The following is a 24,509-nucleotide window of genomic DNA, read 5'->3' as shown; positions in this document are numbered from 1 at the left end:
TACAAAACCTGTCCTAATTGAAAGAAAATAAAATGACAAAAAGATTGAATCCAATATTTTGGTGAAAAGGTAGCATAACGAAAGATTTATAAGCAATTTTTTGCAGGTCGTCAATTTTTGACTGGGAACATCACAAGTGTTATAGGGTTTTCGACACAGCACAAGGTTAAAGCACAAGAGAGTGCATGGACTATTTAAATTGGTAAATGATGATGTGCATGTTATAGACATGCACATCTTGAGAGAGGCCGTTTAAGATGTAAAGGGGGTAATGCAGAATCAAATTATTAGACCTATAATCGATTTGTGTCTCATGCTGTTTTCCTGGTCACATACTTCATGATCACATACTTCAGTCTCAGAGTAAACCCTCCTTTTGCCTTCACAATATGCAGAATTATGTGCATAATGGTTTTAGAAGAGCACTGGAAACATTCTTGTCCATACTGACTCACTTCATGCAGTTTCACATCATACTTTAAAACCTTCTGAAGGCTGTAAAGGGCACCGGAGTCAAATTTGAAAATGGGTAGTTTGTGGCTGTATGGGGATGCACATAATCAAAGCAATGCTCAGTCAACCTGCGTCATTCGGCTGATGGCCGGTTGGTCTAATGTGTCACAAGAAAACCTCTCCATGCAGGGCTGTTACACCAGCGTCACCGCTGTGCCCTGTTGACACAAGGCAGGAAGGATGTGTGGATTTATGATGTGCCAGATTCTGACCATACCATCAGCCTTTCGCAGGCAGGATTTTGCAAGCATGCAGTGTCTATCCAATTTTAGCTATTCAGTTTTGGTGATCATGTGTGAATTGTAGCCTCTGTTTCCTCTTCTCAGCTGGAACTAAGCTTCTTTGCTCAGGATTAGGAAAGGTGCTTGGAAGAGCTGCATACAACATTACAGACAACAGATTCATCCTTACAACAGCATGTCTGCTGCTTTTATTCAGTTACGTTACAAATCTTGAGATGACAGTCTATAGTTTGATGTTGCAGTATGTAATGTCCACATGTCAAAGGATCATGCGACTAGATCTCAAAACATCTATGTAGAATGTAATTTTCAGGTTTTAATATAAGTGTATCATGCCATCAGTGACGATTAAGGCAACATCAAATATTCAAACACTGACTGTGATTGGCAGTCAGCTGCGGTGTCTTGCATGTTCTTAAAGGTGCAGTAAGTGATTTATGAAAAACGCTGATGAAAATGGATCAGACCGAGCACCACAACAAACTTGTGCTTATACACTCATGATGGGGGAGGAGGGCGAGTGAGCAAGAGGGAGATTTGAAGAAAGACTCTTTGAGAAAATCTCTTTGATTCGTTTTTTATTTAATGTTTTAATATTGTGCACCTGCCCGGGGACTGCAGATGGAAAATAGCTTTTGCTAACTCTGGTACAAAACATCTTTTCGAAAGATTAATGTTTTTTGTACATTGTCCCTGACAAATAAACTAATAAAATAAAATAAAATAAAAGAGAAAAGGTCAAAGGAATATCTCTGGAAAAAGAAGGGTTGTGATCAGGCAAGAGCTTAAAGGTGAACTAAGTAACTTTTTTTACCTTAACTGAACAGCTTCGGAGTCATTGGAATGGTTATATTACTTATTTCGGGTTGAATGGTGGTGGTTTCGCACCCCCCTGGTGCCCGTGAGCGGAAAATACGCACTTGCAACTTTGAGCCGGCGGGTCGCCGGCCGCCGCGTCAGGAAGTCTCGCGTGATATCAGGTCTCGCGATGTAAACAATTGCTTTACGGCCAAAAGAAATCTGCTAAAATGCTGTCATTATTGCGCTCCCTCACGCTGTCCGAACCCGAATGAAGAAGACGTTTTAAAGAATGTCCCATCTGCTTTGATATCGTTGATCTATAGCCTCTGGTGTCTGAGAATCACCAACGAGTTTTTACAACAGTGTTGTCAAATATCTATTCCGAAGCTGTGGGGGGAGCTCTAGAGAGAAACCTGCAAGCAAAAAGCGAGAATACAGCGAAGAAATCCCGAAGCTACTGAGTGCTGCTTTAAGGACCCGCGTTAATATTAGAAAAGCTTTCCAGCGGTGCGGGAAGGCCTGAAAACAGAGGGCCGATGTTGCATTATTTCTGCTCCATATGTGAGTTACATTGGTTTTGAAGTGTGTGCTGCTGGCAAATAACAATGAACTCTTGCTTGTAATTACTAGTAGCCTGGCTAACGTCAGACCACTTTCTCTTTGAGACGTGGTCTGGGAACCACATGTGCATTTTCTCGTATTTGAGGCGTGGTTTACGAATGCCCAGAGCCGTTTATTGGGCGATACGAATGTCTATCAAATGCGCCTGTACGCAGCTCATAGCCAATCGTTTCAATTATACCAGATGACGTATGTAGAGCGACAGATATTCAACAAAGAAGAAGACGATGGGTCAGAGATTTATGTGTACACCAGAGTCCTGCACGGGTCCGATTTTGTAAATCCGCACCCGCCTGTACCCGCACTGCTTAAAACCGCACCCAACCCGTTTTCCGTCAACAGCACTAATTAAAATCTGCACCCAACCCGCTTAAAATAGTACCGACACCCGACCCGCACCCGAAATAAAATCAGTTTAGACTATCACATTATAGACACACTTACAAAAATGTTTATTGCCAGGTCATACAGAAGTTATTACACGACAATTAACACAAGGACAACTTCAGCCGAAGCTGTCAAAAGGCCGGTACATGAAGAACATGGCTAACGTTACCACAAAACTGAATAGCCTTATCACATTTTACCAGTCGAACAGACGCGGCTACAAGACTATATGCCACGCAATTTCGTCTAGCCTACATCTGACCATTTTGGGTTCAAACACGCCCTGCACACCACACATACTGTACTTAACAGTGTTAAATATGAAAAATACCGTTCGATAGAACTGCTTTCTTACCACAGTTATCTGCGTGCTTCCTCGGGGATGAAGTTCCACATTTGCGGCTATCCAACACGAAAATGTTTGCAGCAAAGCCTTTCACAATATTTTCTTCAGATAACTCCAAATTTCTCCCACACACTGGACTTTATTTTTGATGACGTATTGTCGACAACTTTACAATCTCCACTAGCTATTCTTTTCTTCAACGGTTGTGAAGAATTTTTAAAAAATGAAAGTAGCCTATGTAACGTTATAGATCCTGGGAGGGCGTGGCGCGTGGGCACAAATAAACTGATGTTGATTTTAAATTATTTTATCAACTTGAAATACAGGCATATTTTTGTAGATGTGTTCCTAAAAATATGCATATATTTTTACGTCTCATGTTAGATCCATAGATATAAACAAACTGCTTCGGTGTGTCGCATAGATGTCGTCATCGTCTTGCTGCTCCCTCCCCGTTCTGTGATTGGTTCCCTAACTGAGGCGAAAATCTGGTCCATGGTAGCCAGACTGCCTAGCAGCGTGAATAAAATCGCGCTGCGCACAAGGCAGCATGGGGAAACCCAGGCTAAATTACTTGTATACTGTGTGTTAATTTTTTGTTCTTCCTTGTCATTTGTTCATCATCTTCATCTTTATTTTTCATGAAGCTTTACTTTGCTTCACTTCAGCTATGATAAAGAGACATTCACTCTTGCATTGAGTGTTTGTGCATTTTGGGAGAGGAGCAATGAAGGGAGGGGTGTGTTTGTATGGGTTGATTTCAAATATCAACAGTGTTCAACAATGATTCTCAGAAATCGCTTACTGCACCTTTAATGTGTATCCCAATACTATTTTACAGAGTTTCTTTGAGTATAATCACTTCCTCCCAACTTCTCATCAAGGGACCCTGTGGCTCTTCAGTGTCCCCTCAGCTTTTAGTGTGCATCTGGACCTACAGATGGCAGCTTGGCAGCTGCACAGAGTCACTGGGAATGTCATTGGCAATGCACAGTGCTTTGTTTTTATTCAAAAAGCTGTCATGAAAAGAAAAAATGTTTTCTACCACACATAAAACATGTGTTATTTAGGCTACCTTTTATTGGGGAAGGCATTCGCCAGAAATTCAAATGGAAAAGCGACATGTTGTGCACAGGGGTTTTACACACAAATCTGAAATATTGCTTTAGTTTTGTTTTTCAATGTGATTTTAGTATGAGTATCAGGAGACAGCGAGGCACGCTTTACTGACTGCTGCCTGTATATCAGTCGGTTTTTTATTGGACTTCAAGGACTGTAAAATAGCAATTTCTTGCAACTGAAAGAGCATGCTTACCATTTAAACAGTTTTTCAATAATTTAATTTAGTTTTTTTTTGGGGGGGGGGGGGGATATAGGGATGAATTTCAGTAAACCTCCTTAAAAAAAACATATATATTGTGAAAAATGCTATACAAATAAATCTGATTTGACATGACTGTTTACTCCCCATTACTGTTGCTGAATGATATTCTACTGATCCAAAGTATCATAGGAAAATGCAAGCAGTCCTTCTCTGTGCCACAATAATACAGAACCCTCTAGTGGTCATATGAAGAAATGAAGCAAATGTGCGACGCGTCACCAAGTTCTCAGAGCTGGAGGAGGAGGAGACCTGGAGCACTGGGGTCCACATTGAGCCACTGTAATGCAGTTTGGAGTGGTCGCTGAGGATGCCACCAGAAGTTGCCTCTTCATAAGACCTGCAGTGCATCGGCACTATGGTTTTACAGACTTAGGAGCTTGTTAGTTGCTTGTTAAGTTTATTCTACCTCAAAAAATTGTTTGAAATAGTTCAAATGACATGTCAGGTTATGCCATCACACGCAAGTGTAGGTGTAACGAGATGTTTAACATGCAACATTTTATAAATAGGCTCACAAAGTAACGGATCCAGCTGAACAATCTGAAGACAACTTCCAACAGTAATGATGATGATGAAACTCACCATGAACCGACCAGCCAACACCATCGGACCAAGCCAGTAAAAGTCGTCTTTATGGAGTTTTAAAATGACATTTTCTAAACTGCTGAACGAGAGCAAGGATGAATTTCCCTCGGACTTTCTCTCCAACATCAGCAACACCACCTGTGAGGGAATCGCCATCGACTCTCAAGTCATCGGTGTTGGAATCTTTCTTGCCATCTTCATTTTGGTGGCGATCGTGGGGAACATTTTGGTTATTCTCTCGGTCCTTTGCAACAAACATTTGCAGACTGTCACCAACTTCTTCATTGTGAACCTGGCCATAGCGGACCTTCTGCTGAGTATCATTGTCCTGCCGTTCTCTGCGTCTCTGGAGGTATTTGGATGCTGGGTGTTCGGTCGCGTTTTCTGCAACATCTGGGCAGCGGTGGATGTGCTCTGTTGCACGGCGTCTATTTTAAGTTTGTGCATTATATCCATAGACAGGTACATCGGGGTGAAATACTGTCTGAAATACCCCACTATCATGACTGAACGGAAAGCAGGTGTCATACTCGTGGTGGTCTGGGTTTCTTCAATGGTGATTTCTATCGGACCGCTTTTGGGATGGAAAGAACCTCCACCTTCTGATGAAAGCATCTGCAGCATCACGGAGGAACCGGGTTATGCTCTGTTCTCCTCCTTATTCTCTTTCTACCTACCGCTCATGGTGATTTTAGTAATGTACACTAGAGTATACATCGTGGCCCGCAGGACTACAAAAAGTTTGGAAGCGGGTGTGAAACGGGAGAGAGATAAATCAATGGATGTGGTGCTGAGGATACATTGCAGAAGCATTCCGGAGGATTCGAACTCGAAAACAAAAAATCACCCGTTCAGAAGTTCATTGTCCGTGAGACTCATGAAGTTCTCCAGGGAGAAGAAAGCTGCTAAAACCCTCGCCATCGTCGTAGGCATGTTCATTCTCTGCTGGCTACCGTTTTTCTTCGTCTTGCCTTTGGGTACGTATACGAGTTATTCTTTGTTTTTCATAGACTACTTTGTTTTTTTATTTACAGAGCAAAATTTGAAAACTTCTTGCTTTACAATTTGTTTAAAAGTAAAACCAAAGTAAATGACATGTCATTGCAACGAGTAGAAATGATTATTGTGACAGTGTAAATGGATGTTATGACATCATCATTATTTGTGTTCAAATTTATATTCAAACTTGCCACGAATCATAATGGAATTAAACAAAAATCCTCTAATAATCAAATACGATCCTACTGGATCAAATAAAATTGCAACAGTATTTTTGATTGTTTTGCTACTAGACAGTTAGCTAGGAGTTTTAAAATATATATTTAAAAAATCCCTTGTAATGTTCTTGCAGGAACATTCGATCTTGCTGAGAAATGTGTTTTCTAAATATACTTTTTTTTGTTAGGATATATTTTCCTATGAGACAATTAAATAGGAAACAAGATTGGTTCCAGAAGAAAGTTTATTAGAGAATCCACTGTTTATTGTGTATATATCTTTCGTTGTCTGTTTTATTTCTTTTGTAAAAAAAAAAAAAAAAAAAAAAAAACACTTCAGCAAATAATTTTCTGCGTAAACAAATTACATAAGATGGTAGGCTATATGTGAGTTGATAATTTTATAGTAATTTAAAGTAGCCTATGTTTTATGCATTGAAATGCATGTGAAATACACGTCTATTTCGATACTGTGTTCATGTGTTAGCTACTCCTTGGCCAGGAAAACAAAAATGTGCGAAATGCGTAGCCTGATATAAAGCACACAAGAGCTGTTATCTGAATGTTAATTACTTGCGCTTTTCTTACTGACGAAAACAGTTCCACGCATCACTTTTTCTATTACATTCACAGTTAATACGATTAAATTAGATGGTAGCCTGGATGTTTGCCCATGGCGTGGGGTTTTGATCAGGATTTGATAGCAGCTCAACCGGAGGGGGGATTTTGTTGATTTCTACACTTGATGTGCTGTCTTTTCAATGTGCAACGATCTTTGTTTTGGAGAACATTATGTTCCGTGGGATTCAAGTCTACTTAATGGTGCATGTTGGATGTAGATAGATAGATAGATAGATAGATAGATAGATAGATAGATAGATAGATAGATAGATAGATAGATAGATAGATAGATAGATAGATAGATAGATAGATAGATAGTGCACATGCTGACCTGTATGTTGTCAAAACAAAGCAAAGACCAAGGCTTGAGAGAGTCTAATACACAATGTTCCTTTATAAAGTTTATAAACTCCTTTTTATAAAGCAATGGTATGAAAAGTTCATAAAAATGTGCTTTGTTTGCTCTTGAATCATGCATGCAATCAGTCAATAACAGTTTCTTTGTGACACTACATCTTACCTCATAATATTCCCTCACGCCTCTATTAGGGTTTTCATGTTCTCAAGCAGCCAAAAATGAGTTGTGGCTCATTTAGTTATATTACCCATGATTTTACGGTATTAACACAACACAATAATCAAGTGCTCACAAAAAGCAGTACATCCAAAAGTTTCAAACGTTTTTCTATAAAACACAATCATGTCAAAATTTTCCTGTCACCAAACCCCATGAAAAACAAAAAAGTTGTGCAATGCTTAAGTTATTAAGTTTTGCATCTCAGAACTATACCTGAATCTTGCATAGAAAGAAAACAAAAAAGATGTTTGGGATATTCATAATGCAAAAATGATTCATTTTAAGAATGCTCGATCAAAGACCACCCATGGGAGACTGAAGGAAAGACATTAAATTCAGTGTTCCAGTCACGTAACCATTACTCAAGAATATGTCACAGAGGCCAAAAAATGTGCTAGTAAAAGAAAAAAAAGCAGTATTCCATTACATTAAAGGAATTTTGGTGCTGCTGACAGGCATGAAATGGGTACGTCTTAACTATCTAAACAAACAAACAAATAGTAATGATTATGATGTTGACTATTATTGATAATTTACTAAGATAATTAAAATTTAGGCTACATTTAAAAAAAAAAACATGACTGGCATTGTACATTCCCCACAATTTATTGGTTTCCCCCCAAACCAACCATCCCATCCATCTCCAGGGTATTCCAAAAGTGCGGTTTTTGACAGTCCCTGTTGGTATTCCACTCGCAGTCACTGTGGGGAAAAATAGGGCAGCAGTGGTTGATAACATCTCCTGGCAAGATATACATGTGGTACCGATGAAATTCTGGGATCAAGATGGTTTGGGAAGAGGAGCCTGACTTTATTCAGCCTGAGAAAATGAAGGAGGCTCTTTCACTCAGGTCCCTAACCTCTTTTTGCCCAACGCTCCACTGCCTTAATCACGGCTATTAACAAGTTGAGTTAAAGAGGGTGCTTTCGTTTTCCAAAGCCTCAGAAGCAGCCAGCCACCAGGACAGAGGAGGGATATGACATGGCTTAGATCCACACGTACACTGGAGAAGCACGAACTGTGAGTCGCTGCATGAAGGGTTGAATGACGTTAGAGCTTGTTTCAGTGTCAAGGCATTTGGAATATTGTATTTTATTCTACTTATGGTATTATATATCGTGGTTATAAAAAAATGACATTTTAAAATTCTGATTGGTCATTCATCAGCCTGATATTTCCTAAAATCCCACGGTATATCAGTCCACTCATCCGGGTAACTGTAACCGGCGCTACTTTCACGTCTCTCGGAAGACTCATTCTGTCTAGTTTCATACAAACAAAATTGACGCCATCTTGCATCTCAGTTGGTGAAAATGACCTCAGACCACTTCAGTTTTAACATTGCTGTGATATTGTTCATATTTTTCCTAGACCAATTGTTTTGTACATTGCAATGGACAATTTTTTTCTTGTTGGAAGTTTTAAGGTAATATACAGATAAGATTAGGACATAATTTCAACCCAAATCAGTGTTTAATGTCCGTCTATTTTTGTGAGTAGCTGTGCAATGAGTGGGATAAGTACAAGCCTGTTAATAAACACCCCTCTGCTGCACTTATATAATTGTACTTTTTGTGGCGCAAGTTTTTAAAATGACAGGCCCACCCTCTTAATGATGGTTATATTTTTGGCAACAGCATGTCCACACTGTTATTGTTGTGATGGATCAGGGGAATATTTTCCTTATGGCATATGTTTGTGCTGGACAGTGAAAGTCTTACTTCTGGTGACAAACAGAACCAGATGTTTCTGCTCTCCTAAAAAAAATATATTTTTGAAATTACATAGGTAAATATTCTGTGACTGTTAAGGTTTACTGATTTCAATTTTAAAGCGATTAATCCAAGTAAATGTGTGTGTGTGTGTTGAGAGGGTATATTGAATAATTACAGTATACAGTATTTACAATGAATTGGCAATGTAAGATTATGCAACACTGCAAATTTCATTTCACTATGAATTTAATTTGTATTATTTGGCCATGAAGTTTCCTAAATCCCATCTCTTTAGACCATTTCTTTAGGAGATTGGCTGCTGTCCTAAAGAAAACCACAAACTACTTTCGTGAAATGACATGTACATATTTATACCTTGACAGTTAAGGTCATTGCAAAACCTGCACTGCAAGGTTTATTGATTTCAATATGTAATAATTATAAACATTGTCATTATAGTAGAGTATGTATATGTGAATAATCCAAAGGGCAACAAGTCCAGAGAATGAGCCTTTTTTTCAGGTTACTTGTTTGTGTGTTATGTGATATATTTGCAATGAATTTTCTGGCAATGTAAGATTAGCAACATTATGAATTTCACAATGACTTAAGTTTCACTAATACTATCTCATATAAGACTACTGTGATTGTGCGAGTGTCTCTGATTATAAACCTAAGCAGAAAAATTGTAGAGTAGCTAAGTCATATTCATATCTGGGAAAAAGATATCTGGGAAAAAGTTGCCTGCGTGTCTGACTGTCAAAATGATCCTTTACCTTTTTGAACCAAGCTGTCAGCTTCTAATACATTTAATTCAAATTGACACAGAATGCAGCTTGAGAGGAACTTACACATGTAAGCAATAGCCATAGACCACATGAAAATATTTCTTCAGGTGATCAGTATAAGATGAGACAGCTTTAACGTGTGGCTACCTGCCAAAACACTATAGCTCAAGTGGCTCGTGCCAGGCAAATACAATGCTAGAAAGCAAATTCAAGACCACAAGAATACATTCAACCCTCTCAGCTTACAGCTTTAAAAGATTTGCCTCTCTGACCACTGCATCATAATTAAAAATGTTCTTCACACTAAGGGAAAACAAATTATTTTTAGAACTGTTCACTGAAAGGATCCTTGGAGGTTATTCTATGACATCACTGTGAAAACCCCCTTTTGAATCCTTTATTTTTAAGAGTGTAAAGAACATAAATGTCAATTTGGTTATTTGCTAACAAAGTGCCAACTAAACCCATTTCCTTAACTTATAATTAGGCCATCCGCATCCATAATTCAGAAATGTATACGCATCGTTCATTAATTTATTAAATAGTTTGGCTTACTGACCAGTAAGTGTCTACTTTAGTTTGGCTTGCTTTTCTAAATCCTTTTAGCAGAATTCCTCAGATGTTCCCCTAAAATCAGAACTAAAAGAGTCAGAAGATCCACTTTTTCTGCAGTGGAAATATGGTTCCAGATTGCACCAAAATAGGGACTGCTACATTGTACATGAAAAAAAAGAAAGAAATAAAAAGGGAGTTTTCTCTCAGTAGCTACCAAACATCCTGCCTGGTGTATCTCGTAATCACTACAATTACCAAAAAGGAGCTTTCCAGGGAAAGCTTTCATCTCAAAGTCCAAATTACGACCTTTACACAAGAGGGAGAGCAGCATATCTCTTTGTTCATCAAAAAATGTTTCAACAAGACTGCACTACTCCCAGTCCGTCCTTACTATCTATTCCCTCTGGTGCTATTTTTATACATATCCACTGACAGGGAGGGACTCTGACCTCTCGTGACACTGAAATGCATGGCATGGGCGATGACAACTGTTTTATGTGTGAGATAATCCAAAGCTAGCCTCCTCTCACTCCCCGTTGGGGAAAAGCAAGGCAGGGAGGAGGTATTGGCAACATATGTGGTGTCTGTCGGAGGTAGACGGAGCAGAAATGTGCAGGTAGTTTAGATGTGTATGTGTGGGAGGAGAGAATGTGAAGACAGACACAATGTAGACAGAGATCCATCTAGACCAAATATGCTTTATATCTTCAGTTTGTGCATGCCTGCTGCAACTAAAATAATGGTTTGGTATTTAAAGTTAGTATGAAATGAAATTGAGCCTATTTGCTCTCTTAAAGGGATAGTTCACCCAAAAATGTCGTAATTTACTCTCCAAATCAGTAGAAAACAAAAGAAAACATTTAGCTTTTTATGGGCCATACAATGAAAGTTAATGAGGGGCCAAGGTTGTGTTAGACTGATATGATTTACATTGTATGGACAACAAGTTTTGAGGAAAAGTCTTTAGAAAGAAAGGTTCCATCTTGGATTTCCAAAGAACCTTTCACTGAACAGTTCTTAAAGGAACCATTATTTTCTTAATGTAAATAACATTTTAATATTCTAAAGAGCCCTTTTCCAATATAAAGAACATGTTGTGCATTGGAAAGGTTCTATGGATTTGAAAGGTTCTTCCTGGAAATATCAATGCCAATAAAGTGCCTTTATTTTTAAAAGCTAGTTCATTTTGGAATGAACCATCTATTTAATGCATGATTCTGGTCTTATTGTGAACGATTCAGTGGTGCATGTTACTCCAAAGCAAACTATTTGTCTTTGTAATCTTTAATCAAAATGCAACAACTTGCCTCCCCTGAAACTATTTTCTGTTTCCACTGACGTCACGTTGGGTAAGATTAACCAACAGGTAAAAAGCTATTTAGGCAAGGTTTTATCAGACCTACATTTGGTCCACCCAATTTTCACATTCCAATCAATTCCCAATAGATAAAATCAAGTCTCGCCTTGCATTTGTTTTGTTAAATATATTTCGCTCAGAGATTACTGCAGAAAAATTGGTTGCAAGCAGCAGTTCATGTTGATTGTGATGACTAATGGGCTTGTGTGGCCAGTCTATCGATGTTAATAGTGCTTGTTTGGTTTGGAGGAGAATTTGGGAATGACATATTGGCATTGCTCCCACTCTGCAGACAGAAAAAAAAAAATAGAACTAGTTTCAAAAAGACTGTTAGAAGATATGCCATGTGCATTAGATTTCCTCAGTGAGCTGGAGGAAAAAAACTATGTGCGAAGTATATAATCTGTCTGCTGGGTATAATTAGGCACACATGGTTTTAAACGGTGAACTTGCAGATTTGAACTTTTCAGCGCGTGGGAGGAGAATGGTAGCTTCAGGCTAAGTTGAGGCACGGCATTATTTCCCATGTAAATAATCTCTCTTGAGCCGACAAATAAATATTTCTCTACCTCTCTCTCTTTCTTTCTCTGCGTCCTCAGGATCTTTCTTCCCAGCTCTGAAGCCTTCTGAGACGGTGTTCAAAGTAATCTTCTGGCTGGGCTACTTCAACAGTTGCATTAACCCCGTAATCTACCCCTGCTCGAGCAAGGAATTCCAGCGCGCCTTCACCCGTATTCTGCGCTGCCAATGCCAGCGACGGCGCCGCGTCCTGCGCCGGTTCTACGATCAGCGTTGGAGAACAGCCATGCGGGGACCCCGGAGGGACCCGCACAGAGACTACTGCTCTGGATTACCCTTTCACGAGCAGTGCGGTAACTCTTTATATTCCTGCCAGAGCAAAAGCCGGCCTCTAAGTATGAAGGGCTGGAGCTTTTTCACCCCTTTACAGAAGTCCTCCTTCCAGCTGAAGGAGAAAATGAACAACCTTTCCAATAAGATCAAGAATGGTACGGGGAAGAGTAGCACGTCTCCTCTGGCCCGGACAGAGATCGACACGGTGTCAATGGGGATTTATAATGACTGTGCCGATCAGAGCGGCTACCAGATCTACGACCTCACAGAGTGCTACGGCCTGAAGGAAACAGACATCTAAACGAAGACAGAGCTTACTGTCTGTTTTCTCAGAGCTCTGACCCACTGCCAGCTCTTTTTAAATCTATCATTTTTTTTCCCCTCAAAAGACTAGTAGTACTCTTGTTGTGTCTATCGACACCGTTGAGAAGCAAATCTGAGGAAAAATTACATTGTGTGTTAAAGGAGATTAATGCATTTCCATATGGATAATTTAAAACTATTACTTTAAAAGTGGTAAAAGTACACTGAATGGAAAAAAAAAAAAACTTATCTGCACTGGACCAGAATGAAAAGACGTTGCATAGCTGCTGGGTGTCTGTATACTGTGTTGTCCATGTGGCCTTTGAGAAACAGTCAAACAGTTTCAAACACTCTGATGACCAGCAACTATTTACAATGAGTGATTGTTACAATTACTTTGACCGGTTGTCCATTAAGTGTGAATGGAGAATATATTTAACTGTGATACTGAGACTGTTGAAACCATGATACTGATTCCTTTTGACATAATGATTCACCGTGATTTGCAGATTACTGTGGAATTCACTTTTAAATGATTCGAAATTGATTTAGAGGTACATACCATTAAATGTGAGGCACAATTTGTAATTGAAATGGATTTTGTGCAGATGTTTTTAGTATTTCAGAGGGTAGTTGAATACTGTGTGCTATTCATGCTATTCTTATTTCAACCATGAGATTTTCAGTCATCTCTAAAAGGACCAATAGTAAAAAAGAAAAAAAAAATCATAATTAATGGACTACAACTCAATTATTTTGTGTGTTGTTGATAAAAGTTTTGGGATTCTTTGTAATGCTGATGTGACGACGTCTTTCAGTGTCAAACATAATAAAGTATAAAAGTATAAAGTATAAAACATAATAAATCTGAAAAGAGCATGCAGGTGATCTCATATTTGATGAATCCTAAGAATAATGAAATTGTTTTGTTCAAACGACTATGCCCATAAAAAAAGTCATATAACTTTAATAATGTTATTCCTGCACAGAAATGAGATTATATTGAAATCAATTTGAGACTCTTGCTTTACTCCAGAGAATAAATAAAAAAAATGATAAGAAGTAATATTTAAGATTCCAAACCATATAGGCAAAGGCTATGTTCAGACTGCAGACAAATCAGATTGTTTCTCAAATCAGATCTTTTCAGGCAGACTGTCCACACTATTAATTGCAAGTGATCAAACAAGAGTTGTGTGTCCAGGTATAAGCAACCTATCTGCATGGGTTGATTTGGTAACAATGTGGTACAATTTGGTAACCACATGTGACGAGACTTTCAAAATGGACGCAGGAAAAATGAAAGTGCATAATTTTTCTCTCCAAATAAGCACCCCTTATGTGCATAACCTGGAGACTGGTAGATAAGTATTTGAATATATGAATACTTCTGGCATTTCCGTCACCAGTAATGATTTTGTCGTTGTATGACGCCTTAAGAGTGACGCAAAGGAACATTTGAAATCTGATTCGAACAACCAGAGCATCCAGACTGAGATGTTTCAGTAAAAAAATTATTGGAATCGGATTTCAAACCACCTCCAAATGTGAAATCTGAAAAGAAAAAGAAGAAAAAAAATTTTATTCTTTTTTTTTTTTTTGCTGTCCAGACTTTCAAAAACTCATCTGGATAAGATCTGAATATGCAAAAAATTTGATTTTTGCTGGTCGTCTGAACATAGCCTATGGTCGCTGCTCAAATAAACAAATGTCTGACTCCTTTGTACAAAGGGTCAGATGTTCTTGCTTCAATTGAAGCATACAAAGCTCTTTGGAACATTATCAAATCATGCCAGAGAACATGATTATTAAGTTTTACAAACATTGTGGAGTACATGCTGCTCAAGTGCTGCTGACATTTAAGCAACAAACGGACATTCCAAGACATTTTGAAACTCATTGCTTGTCTCTAGAAGGGATTTCAACAATGTGACATGCTGTGCTCCAATTTACTAGGAAACCAAATCTGCAATCAGAAGTAAGAGAAATAAAATTAAATAGCTTTGCTATCCCCATACATTTTATAGCTCTGTACTGTATGATCTTGAACTACAGTATCATTGCCCATCAACTGATTTATTGCTGTATTCGCTTACTCCCAAAAAAAGATGGCCAGTAGAGGTCGCTGTGAAAAAAAAAAAAAAAAGGCAAATTCCTACAAATTTTACAACACTGAATCATTTCACATTATGCATAATTATAAAATTGACAAGCATGTGGGTGTGAAAATGACTCGTGAGTATTACATAATATAAGTGCAAACTTACTTTTTTGAAAAACGGTTTCCTTTTCCATTTAAGATGTCGGAGAACTTACTGAAGAGTAAATCAGTGTAAGTCCCTGTCCTCCCCTGTTTCCTGTGGATTACTGAAGACTATAACATCAACATGCATAACAGTCCTTAATGGGTTCCTTCAGCTAAGCACTTGTATGTTTTGACTTGTCACATAAATGTTTTTACGTAAGCTTCATTTCACTGTCATTCGCTAAGCAGTGCCATAAAAGTCTAAAAAGAAGAGCACTGCAGTGAATGGCCGGGCAAAGAGTTAATGGAACAATACATTAGCTTAATTTAAAGAACATACTGTAGCATGATGCTAAATGTTTTCCAGAGATGAGTTCCATTGTTAATATTATATATACATTTTTGAGAACCCCCACCCCCTAGCTCCTTTATCTTTGCTTACCTCATTAGTGAAGCAGGCAGACCAGCTGGTGCCATTTCTTTGTGCAGCATGTCATTTCATAAGAGTTATATCAAGAAAATGTGATCACGACTATACGATTTAATTTCCATCATTATTATTTGTTCTCATACATATTTTAGCAATGACTCTGATGTTCTACAGGTCACTGGTTCAAATCTGTGACAGGGCAGGATGTGTCACATGCCTTCAGAGTGTTTCTTTTGACAGGCACTCTATGTACAGGGTACGTGTACTGTAACTACTCTCTTAAATGCCAAAAAACCTTCTGTTCTTGGTTGTTCCTCGTTGTGTTTATTATCATACTGTCATAAACATACCAGAACTTTTTCTGCAAAGGACATAATGTGAATTTAAAATGTGTTCTTAACCATTTTAGAATTCAACTGTAACAGCTTGTACCACAGAATGCTCACAATTCTGCAATTATTCAAAAGGTAAAGTACTGTTTGTAACCAAAAGACAGTGCAAAAGAATGATGTATAATTTGCTGCAGAGCACCTAATCTGCGAAAAAATGATAAATGCAGGCCAGACATCTAATTTATTCACAGAGTAAACATAAAGAAGTGGAAGAAAACATTTTACAGGAAGTTCAACACCAAATCACAATGTTTACATGCACTTTATCGCTTACTGTGCTGTTAGTCTTGGCTGGGTTATTCCCATTTAACTGGGATTCATGTTATGTTATTTATATTATTATTTGGAACCCATTATGTCAATCTTTTAAATCTATGAAAGACTTACTACAAAGAATACCTTTGGTCACCCATACGACAAACATATATTTTCAGTAGAGCTGCACAATTAATTGTTAAAAGATCGAGATCGAGACTCAAACACCCACGCGACCTCGTTCCTAAATGACAACGATTCGACCGAGTCGATTAAATCTTTGAACAAATCACACCGGAACATTCAAATTTGAGTTGGTGCTGCCGCTGACCCAGAGAGTTATCATGTGTAGGTATATCATATTCTATTAAACAATTTAAAAGTATTGTTATTTCTGTGTTACAAATATTCTTATTATTCCAGAAGTACTGGCAAAAAAGTTTATAGTTCAGATAACACTGATGTATACAGAAGTGATTTTGAAAGTAACTTGGCGCTTCAAATAACGATTATATCGATTACATCTTTACGGCAGGTGGCGACAAGTGACTGTTAAAATGTATTTGTCATTGAATCGTGTCATTGAATAGATTTTTTCAAAGACGTTGATTCATCCAGTTATAAAAACAAGTGAAGTAAGTCACTAAATCGAGTTTTTTTTAATAGCCTAATTGAGATGAATTAAACATTTTAAATAGACTGCAGCAATTAACATTTTGTCAGAACCTCTGGTAAATTACGTCATTTTGTTTAGTTGTTTGTTTAGAATCATGGGAGAATCGTGATCTCTTTTTGAAACAAATAAAAAAAAATGTGATTCTCAATTTATCCAGAATCGTGCAGCTCTAATTTTCAAATATATATTTGTAATATATACAAAAAAGTGTCAGGTACATTTCCTCATATAGTAGGCTATTGACAATTTCTTAAGATATTTTTAATCTAAATGCATTAACGTTGTCCAAAATTGCATTTATACAAATGTATTTTAAGAAATCATCCTGAAAATGGATGTTCTTGCCACTATTTTGTAATATATTTTGGCATTTTATATATATATATATATATATATATATATATATATATAGTACTGTGCAAAAGTCTTAGCCATGTTAATATCCCCACCCCAAAAATGGTTTTAAGTCAGTTATTTATATATTTTGCTGTAGTGTGTCAGTAGGAAATATCAGTTTACATTTCCAAACATTCTTTTTGCCATTAATTTTAATAATCCAGTGAGATTTGTGTATGCACAAGGAGTCTGACAACAGCCAGGATGATCTGATCTCACCATCATCGAGTCCGTCTGTGATTACATGAAGAAACAGAAGAAACTGAGACAGACTAAATCCAGAAGAACTGCGGGAACGTCTCCGAGATGCTTGAAGAAACCTTCCAGCAAAGCTACCTTAGAAACTATGCGCAAGTATACCTGGACAAAAGCCGTTTTAAACGCAAAGGGTCATTACACCATATATTGATTTGAATTAGTTAATAGAAGTTCAATCATAAATATAAATTCAATTTATGATTTTATTTTTGAAAGCATTCTCACTTTACAGCATTTTAACACAAGTGCCAGTAGTTTTCACAGTACTGTAGCTTTGCAGGAAGGTTTCTTCAAGCGTCTCGGAGACGTTCCCGCAGTTCTTCTGGATTTAGTCTGTCTCAGTTTCTTCTGTTTCTTCATGTAATCACAGATGGACTCGATGATGGTGAGATCAGATCATACCGGCTGTTGTCAGACTCCTTGTGCATACAGAAATCTCACTGGATTATTACAATTAATGGCAAAAAGAATGTTTGGAAATGTAAACTGATATTTCCTACTGACACACTACAGCAAAAGATAGCTGACTTAAAACCATTTTTGGGGACATTTTTGGGGTGGGGATATTAACATGCCTAAGACTTTTGCACAGTACTGTATATACAGTATATATATATATATATATATATATATATATATATATATATATATATATATATATATACAGTGCAATGCATAAGTGAATACACCCATGCTAAAGTTGACTAAAAAGAGGAATAAAAAATCATATTTTGGAAATTGAACGTAATGCCTTAATTTAAAAAATTAGGAAAAATCCAACCTTTAAGGACACCAATTTTCTTTGTGAATGAATAATGTATCGTAAATAAATAAATGTTCTTCCTTAAAATACATGGTGCATAAGTGAGTACACCCCTATGTTAAATTCCCATAGAGGCAGATTTTTATTTTTAAGTATTTTTTTACATTTTTTTTTTTAGGATACTATGCATCCTGATAAAGTTCCCTTGGCCTTTGGAATTAAAATAGCCCCACATCATCACATAGCCTTCACCATACCTAGAGATTGGCATGGGGTACTTTCCATAAGATCATCTCTCAATGCAAATCAAACTAGCTTTTAGGCTAACTGAAATAAAACCATGCCAATCTCTAGGTATGGTGAAGGCTATGTGATGATGTGGGGCTATTTTAATTCCAAAGGCCAAGGGAACTTTATCAGGATGCATAGTATCCTAAAAAAAAAATAAAAAAAAAATACTTAAAAATAAAAATCTGCCTGCCTCTATGGGAATTTAACATAGGGGTGTACTCACTTATGCACCATGTATTTTATGGAAGAACATTTATTTATTTACGATACATTATTCATTCACAAAGAAAATTGGTGTCCTTAAAGGTTGGATTTTTCCTAATTTTTTTAATTAAGGCATTAAGTTCAATTTCCAAAATATGATTTTTTATTCCTCTTTTTAGTCAACTTTAGCATGGGTGTATTCACTTATGCATAGCACTGTATATAGCCGTATGGCGTGGACAGGAACAAGTTTGGGTCATTTTATTAAAACAAATGATCTGCCGCTACAGTCTACTGGTTGTCTGTGCGCTCACTGGCATCTCTTTTCGAGTGAGAGAGGTCCATTCCTTGCGCTGTGCCGTACAGACATATTCTGCAGCCCATGATCATGAGGAAAGCCCTACGGAAGGAACGGTTGAAGAAACCATAGAGAAAAGGATTTAGAGAGGAGTTGACGTACCCCAACCACAGGAACACGTCCCAAATCACACCGGCAGTCCCGTACTCAATGAATGGGTCAACAATATTAACGGTAAAAAAGGGAAGCCAGAAGAGAAGGAAAACCCCCATAATGATGCCCAGAGTCTTGGCTGCTTTTCTTTCCCTCCTTATAGAGTTGCGGTGTTTTTGTTTCTTACTCGAGTCCTTGCCCACACCTGCCGCCATCTGCGATTCCATCGCGCTTATTTGCATGGCTTGCCGCTTGGCCGCCTTGTAGATCTTCCAGTAGGCCACCAACATGGTCACCATAGGCAGGTAAAACGCAACAAGGGATGCCATGACGGCATAAACGCGGTTTACTAAGAAGATGCATACGTTCTCAGGCAAAGGAACGTCCACGCCGAGCTTGTGCAGCCCGAGGAGGATTGGTCCGAAGGAGATGAGGAAAGGAACGGCCCAGCAAACCACGATCAGCAGACCGACACGTTTAAGGGACATCTTAAACGAATACACCAAGGGGTTGCAGACGGCGTAATAGCGGTCAAAAGCGATGCAGCTCAAATGGAAGATAGAGGCCGTGCAGAGCATAACATCCAAGCTGGAGTGAAGATGGCAGAAGGTTGGACCGAAATACCAACATCCCTCCACTGTTCTGACCATACTGTACGGCATAACCACAAGGCCCACCAGGAAGTCAGCGACAGCCAGAGACATGACGAAATAGTTAGTAGGGCACTGCAGCTGTTTGAAGTAAGCAATGGCGAGCACCACCAGGAAGTTTCCGACAACGGTGCAGACGATACCAGCGATGATGAAGACATAGAGGGCGGCTCGTGAACCAGAGCTCCTCAACGTGGCACAGGCCTCGAAATCGGCATCGAGTGAAACGTTGCTCCATTCCGAGGAGTTTTCCATGCTGTTCAACCTGGTGATAAACGAGACACATGCGTTCAAGATGTATTCCCATGATCATTGATAAATGCTTTGTTTGAACTCACAACACGCTGTGTTTTAGAAGACCAACAAGAATGCTTGTTTGAGATATTGTCCAGTTACTGATAAATGCGAACAAAAATGGCTGTGTCATTTCCCCACACAATAATAATTAGTCTATTTCACCATTAATATTTTTGCTAAGTGACAACTGCCCCTGAAGCTCCTGTAAGGCTGGGAAAAGCAGAACAGACTGGGAAACCCAAGCCAAATCTGCAATAAAAACAATATTTCGGATCTTTTAGTTCTGGGTATCTGCCAAGAATCATATAAAGCCCCTCAACTCGACCTTGTCTCAGGAACTGTATCCCTGCAGGTCATCTTGACCTTTGGGACTTAACAGGCAAACCTAAAATGTCATCATTGTTACACTTAGTCCCTATTGGGATGTGAGCAAAAACACGAGTTTGAAAGCATGCAGCCTGACTGTCTGACACATATATTTTTCATTATTTGAAACAATTCAAGGGGATGGTGTAATGTGTTACATACTTAATGGAATTCTAAAAAATAACATATTTGAGATTGAATGGAGAAACCTTCCATTGCACATTCTTCATGTAAAATGTACGTCGTGTTTAACTGAAACCACCAATGAATTGTCTCGCATTCAGTCAAGCGGAAGAGAGTGTCAGTTCCTAATGAGTGACAGGCATGTTTCTCAGCCCATGACAGAACCTGAAAACAACATCTGGGGATGTTTGACGGAGAAAAAAAAGTGGTTTTAGCTCAGTAACAATACAATTTTAATTACCACCAATGGGACCATGTGACAGGGAGAGAGGTAATGCTTAACATTTTGCTCTTATTTACCAAATCCATTTAAAAAAAAGTAATTTTATTTAAAAGAAATTGTTTTTATGGTTCCCCTACTATTGCTTATTATAATTGTATTATTTTATTTCAGTATTTTTTTTTTCCGCTGTCTGCATTACAACAGATGGAAAAGATCACCCAAAAATGAAAATACTGTCTTTATTTATTCACCCGCATTTCTCTCCACATACAGTAACAGTTCAAGGTGACCACATCTGATCAGCTCCAAAAAGGGCAAAAACACCACAAAATTATTAAAAAAGTAGCCCATACAACTAATGTGCTATATAGATCTTTTAAGCTCAAAACACATCTGTTAGAATCAGTGGTGTTTTGACTTATCACTCCACATTTTGAATATGGAATATAGCGCATAAGTCGTACAAGTCGTCCTTTTGGTGCTGCTTGTCAAATGGCACTATGTGCTTTTATGAAAATCTGCAAAAGATCACAATATAATATAACAGCATATACTGGTTTGAAACGACATTAAACTGACATAAATTTTCGTTTATCCGTGGGCTATTGTTTTAATAATCTTTTAATGAATAATAAAATTTAGCATGCTGTAGATGTGTCCCTATAACAAAATGTTTTATAGAGACTGACTATGAAGATTGGCTCAAAAATAGAGGAATGCCAAATGGCTTTCTGTGCATACTGTATTGCACATTATAGCCTAGTGCAATTTACACTGAAAACTAATGGGAAGAGTAGAATGCGAAATGATAATGATAGAATTATATCTGTTCCCTTGTTTTATTAGCAATTTTGCAAAATGACCGATCAGCGAGGTTAGGACTGCAGACACTGTTCACTTAAATTTATTAACAGACATGTTCATAAACGCACTCTATCCCTCTGACACAGCAGGGGAACGTACAGAGACACTCTTGCAGTAAGAACCCATGAACATCAAGACAATGCTCTGAGAACACAGTTTAAAGATAAAGGGACATAGGGAGAAACAGATTCAGGTGTCTACGTGTGTGGTCGTTCCTCATTTCAGACACAACCTATTAAACTCAACCCCACGCTCCACATTAGAGATGTAAACACTGACTAATTCTAAGTGCATAATAAAGACATGGGGCCATTTTTGATCCAGTTCATAAAGACATCCAGACCATAACAGAGCACTCAGCTGTTATATAGCAAAACCTCTCCTCCGGTTATCATGTGAGACAATCCACAAGCACTTTTCATTTGTTTATATTCTTGAACTTAACTTACTGGAGTTATTACAAATGACTTGCCATTCATCCCTTTAATCTTTATATTTAAACTAAAGCCACTGGAAATCCAATGTGATTGTGCTATCAGTCGCTTTGTTTGTTATTCTTGAACAAAACCAATCTCTGGCGCGTTCCAAGCAAAACAATTGACCCATATCAAACCGCTGCATTCTGCCAACTCACTTAAAATATGTTTTTGCTTTACTTTCAAGGAATTGGAGGGAGAGACTGGACCGGGCAGTAATGGCCATTTGAGTCAGACATATTTATTATCTACAAAAAGCGGGCTGCAAAAAACTCACCTTCCCACACTAACAAGGAGACGAACAGACCAGTCAGTCATAAAGGGAATCACTTAGAGAACATTCAGGGTTCATGATTATGTAAACTATAAAAAATTAAGAATAACAGTGCTAAAGTTGATCTAGACATACCAGATTTTAATACCTAAAGACAAAAAATATAGACATTTGAAAGACATAATTCTAATATAATTTATTATTATTATTATTAATAATAATAACATGCTTAAATATGCCATAAGTCTTCGGAGAGAGCTACAGTATATTATTATCATCTTTATTAATAAATACTATAGTAGTAGTATGCCATACAAATACTGGAATCATGGGAGATCTATAGTAATAATAATAATAATTTATTATTATTACTAGTATTATTATATATTTAGCATGTTACAATCACAATCTAGTTTTACACATCAAATCAGAGATGATCTACTCACCTAAATGGGAGTGTTTCTTCTATCTTTACAATGCCATGTTTATCTGACTCTTCTTGTTTCCTCCATTTCTCCTGGATGAATAGACGAGTGGCAGCTCCATCGGTAAAGTAAGGATGTTAAAGTGTCTGTGTGTGCGTGTTATTTTGAATATGCCACATTAGTAAGCACTAAAACGGTCCTCTTGATCAGAATGTAGGCGGGGCGTGTGTGTGTGTGGGTGCCTGTGTGTTGGGTATTATTAAGAGTTGGGCATTGTTATGCAAATAATCCTCACATCCGACAGATTTCCTGCACTGTTCGCTGTTTCTCAGTGTGGCTAATGCAGACATCAAAGTCACAAGGTAATAAACAGAGAGGTTACATGTTTTCCAAATTGTGCTTGGTGTTTGAATAAGATGAAATAATTGCTTTTGCTAAGCTGAAGGCAGAAGGATACAAACTGCTGTGTTGAGAATCTGTATTTCACAGATAAGATCAGTAAACACACTGCATTCCGCTCTGGTCTCAGAATGAGTTTAGCTCCAGGCCCATACAGAATCTGTGCCCACACGACTCCACAGAAATCTTGGCAGATTATTGGCTGGATCTATAAGTTATTCGATAATAATGAATACACGCGTTTGGATAACTTTTGTGGGGTTTAAATTCAAAAATATCCAGGTGCTGTAAGAAAAAAAAAAATGGAAGTATCATTAAAAGGGTAGAAATTCTTTAAAAATACACATTGTATATACAGTTTGGCATTATTTTAGCAACGTTTCTTAATAATAACAATAATAATCATAATAATAATAATTGATTGGTTAGTTTTGAATATTAATCATTAATAATTAAACCATTCAAAATATTTAAAACTATTAATTTTAATTATTATTTAAAAAACTTCTACCAATAAATCTATATACAAATCAAAAATGCAATAATAATATGTTGAATTGTATTTTTTATATTAGTACTTTTTAATTACAGTTAACACTATTCAATATTTTTTTAGTAATTAATTTTTTGAGTAATTAATAAATTATTTATTATGTTTTTTTAACCCTTCTAAACTATTAGTTTGGGATGTTACCATGCAGAAAACACAAAGCATGAAGGGGCGATACCACAACACATCCCTGATGGAGTAAATGCTGCACAAACGTAGAGTAAAAACATTAATTAATTGAGTGATATTGCATTTGTTAAAAAAAACAACAACAACATTATGATGTTACCAAATACCAAAAAATGTTATCTAGATTTTAAATTTCTCCTTTTTCACATGGAGAGATGGACGGAGATAGATAGATAGATAGATAGATAGATAGATAGATAGATAGATAGATAGATAGATAGATAGATAGATAGATAGATAGATAGATAGATAGATAGATAGATAGATAGATAGATAGATAGATAGATAGAAACTGATATAAATGGATGAAATATTCCTTTGGATCTACTGTGAACAGGTGCTCATGGCAGCTCTCTACAACAGTGTCACAGGACAGCAGATCAAATT

General features: G+C 37.5%; 2 protein-coding genes across 2 annotated transcripts; one reads left to right on the top strand and one right to left on the bottom strand.

The window, feature by feature from the left end:
- Positions 1 to 4,465: 4,465 nt before the first annotated feature.
- On the top strand, positions 4,466 to 13,746 carry adra1d (adrenoceptor alpha 1D). The gene is made up of 2 exons (XM_079848058.1): positions 4,466 to 5,856; positions 12,310 to 13,746. Exons 1-2 carry the CDS (start codon positions 4,941 to 4,943, stop codon positions 12,861 to 12,863), a joined length of 1,470 nt encoding a protein of 489 aa, XP_079704184.1. The 5' UTR covers positions 4,466 to 4,940; the 3' UTR covers positions 12,864 to 13,746.
- A 5,320-nt stretch (positions 13,747 to 19,066) lies between these two features.
- LOC307154606 (5-hydroxytryptamine receptor 4) lies at positions 19,067 to 20,131 on the bottom strand (the record flags this gene model as incomplete). The annotated part of the gene is made up of 1 exon (XM_079864600.1): positions 19,067 to 20,131. One exon carries the CDS (start codon positions 20,129 to 20,131, stop codon positions 19,067 to 19,069), a length of 1,065 nt encoding a protein of 354 aa, XP_079720726.1.
- Positions 20,132 to 24,509: the final 4,378 nt, after the last annotated feature.

The sequence above is a fragment of the Squalius cephalus genome (genome assembly GCF_949319135.1).
Source record: "Squalius cephalus genome assembly, chromosome: 2".
In the NCBI taxonomy this organism is placed as follows: domain Eukaryota; kingdom Metazoa; phylum Chordata; class Actinopteri; order Cypriniformes; family Leuciscidae; genus Squalius; species Squalius cephalus.
The sequence above is the reverse complement of the archived record's forward strand: the minus strand, read 5'-3'. Positions and strand labels throughout refer to the sequence as shown.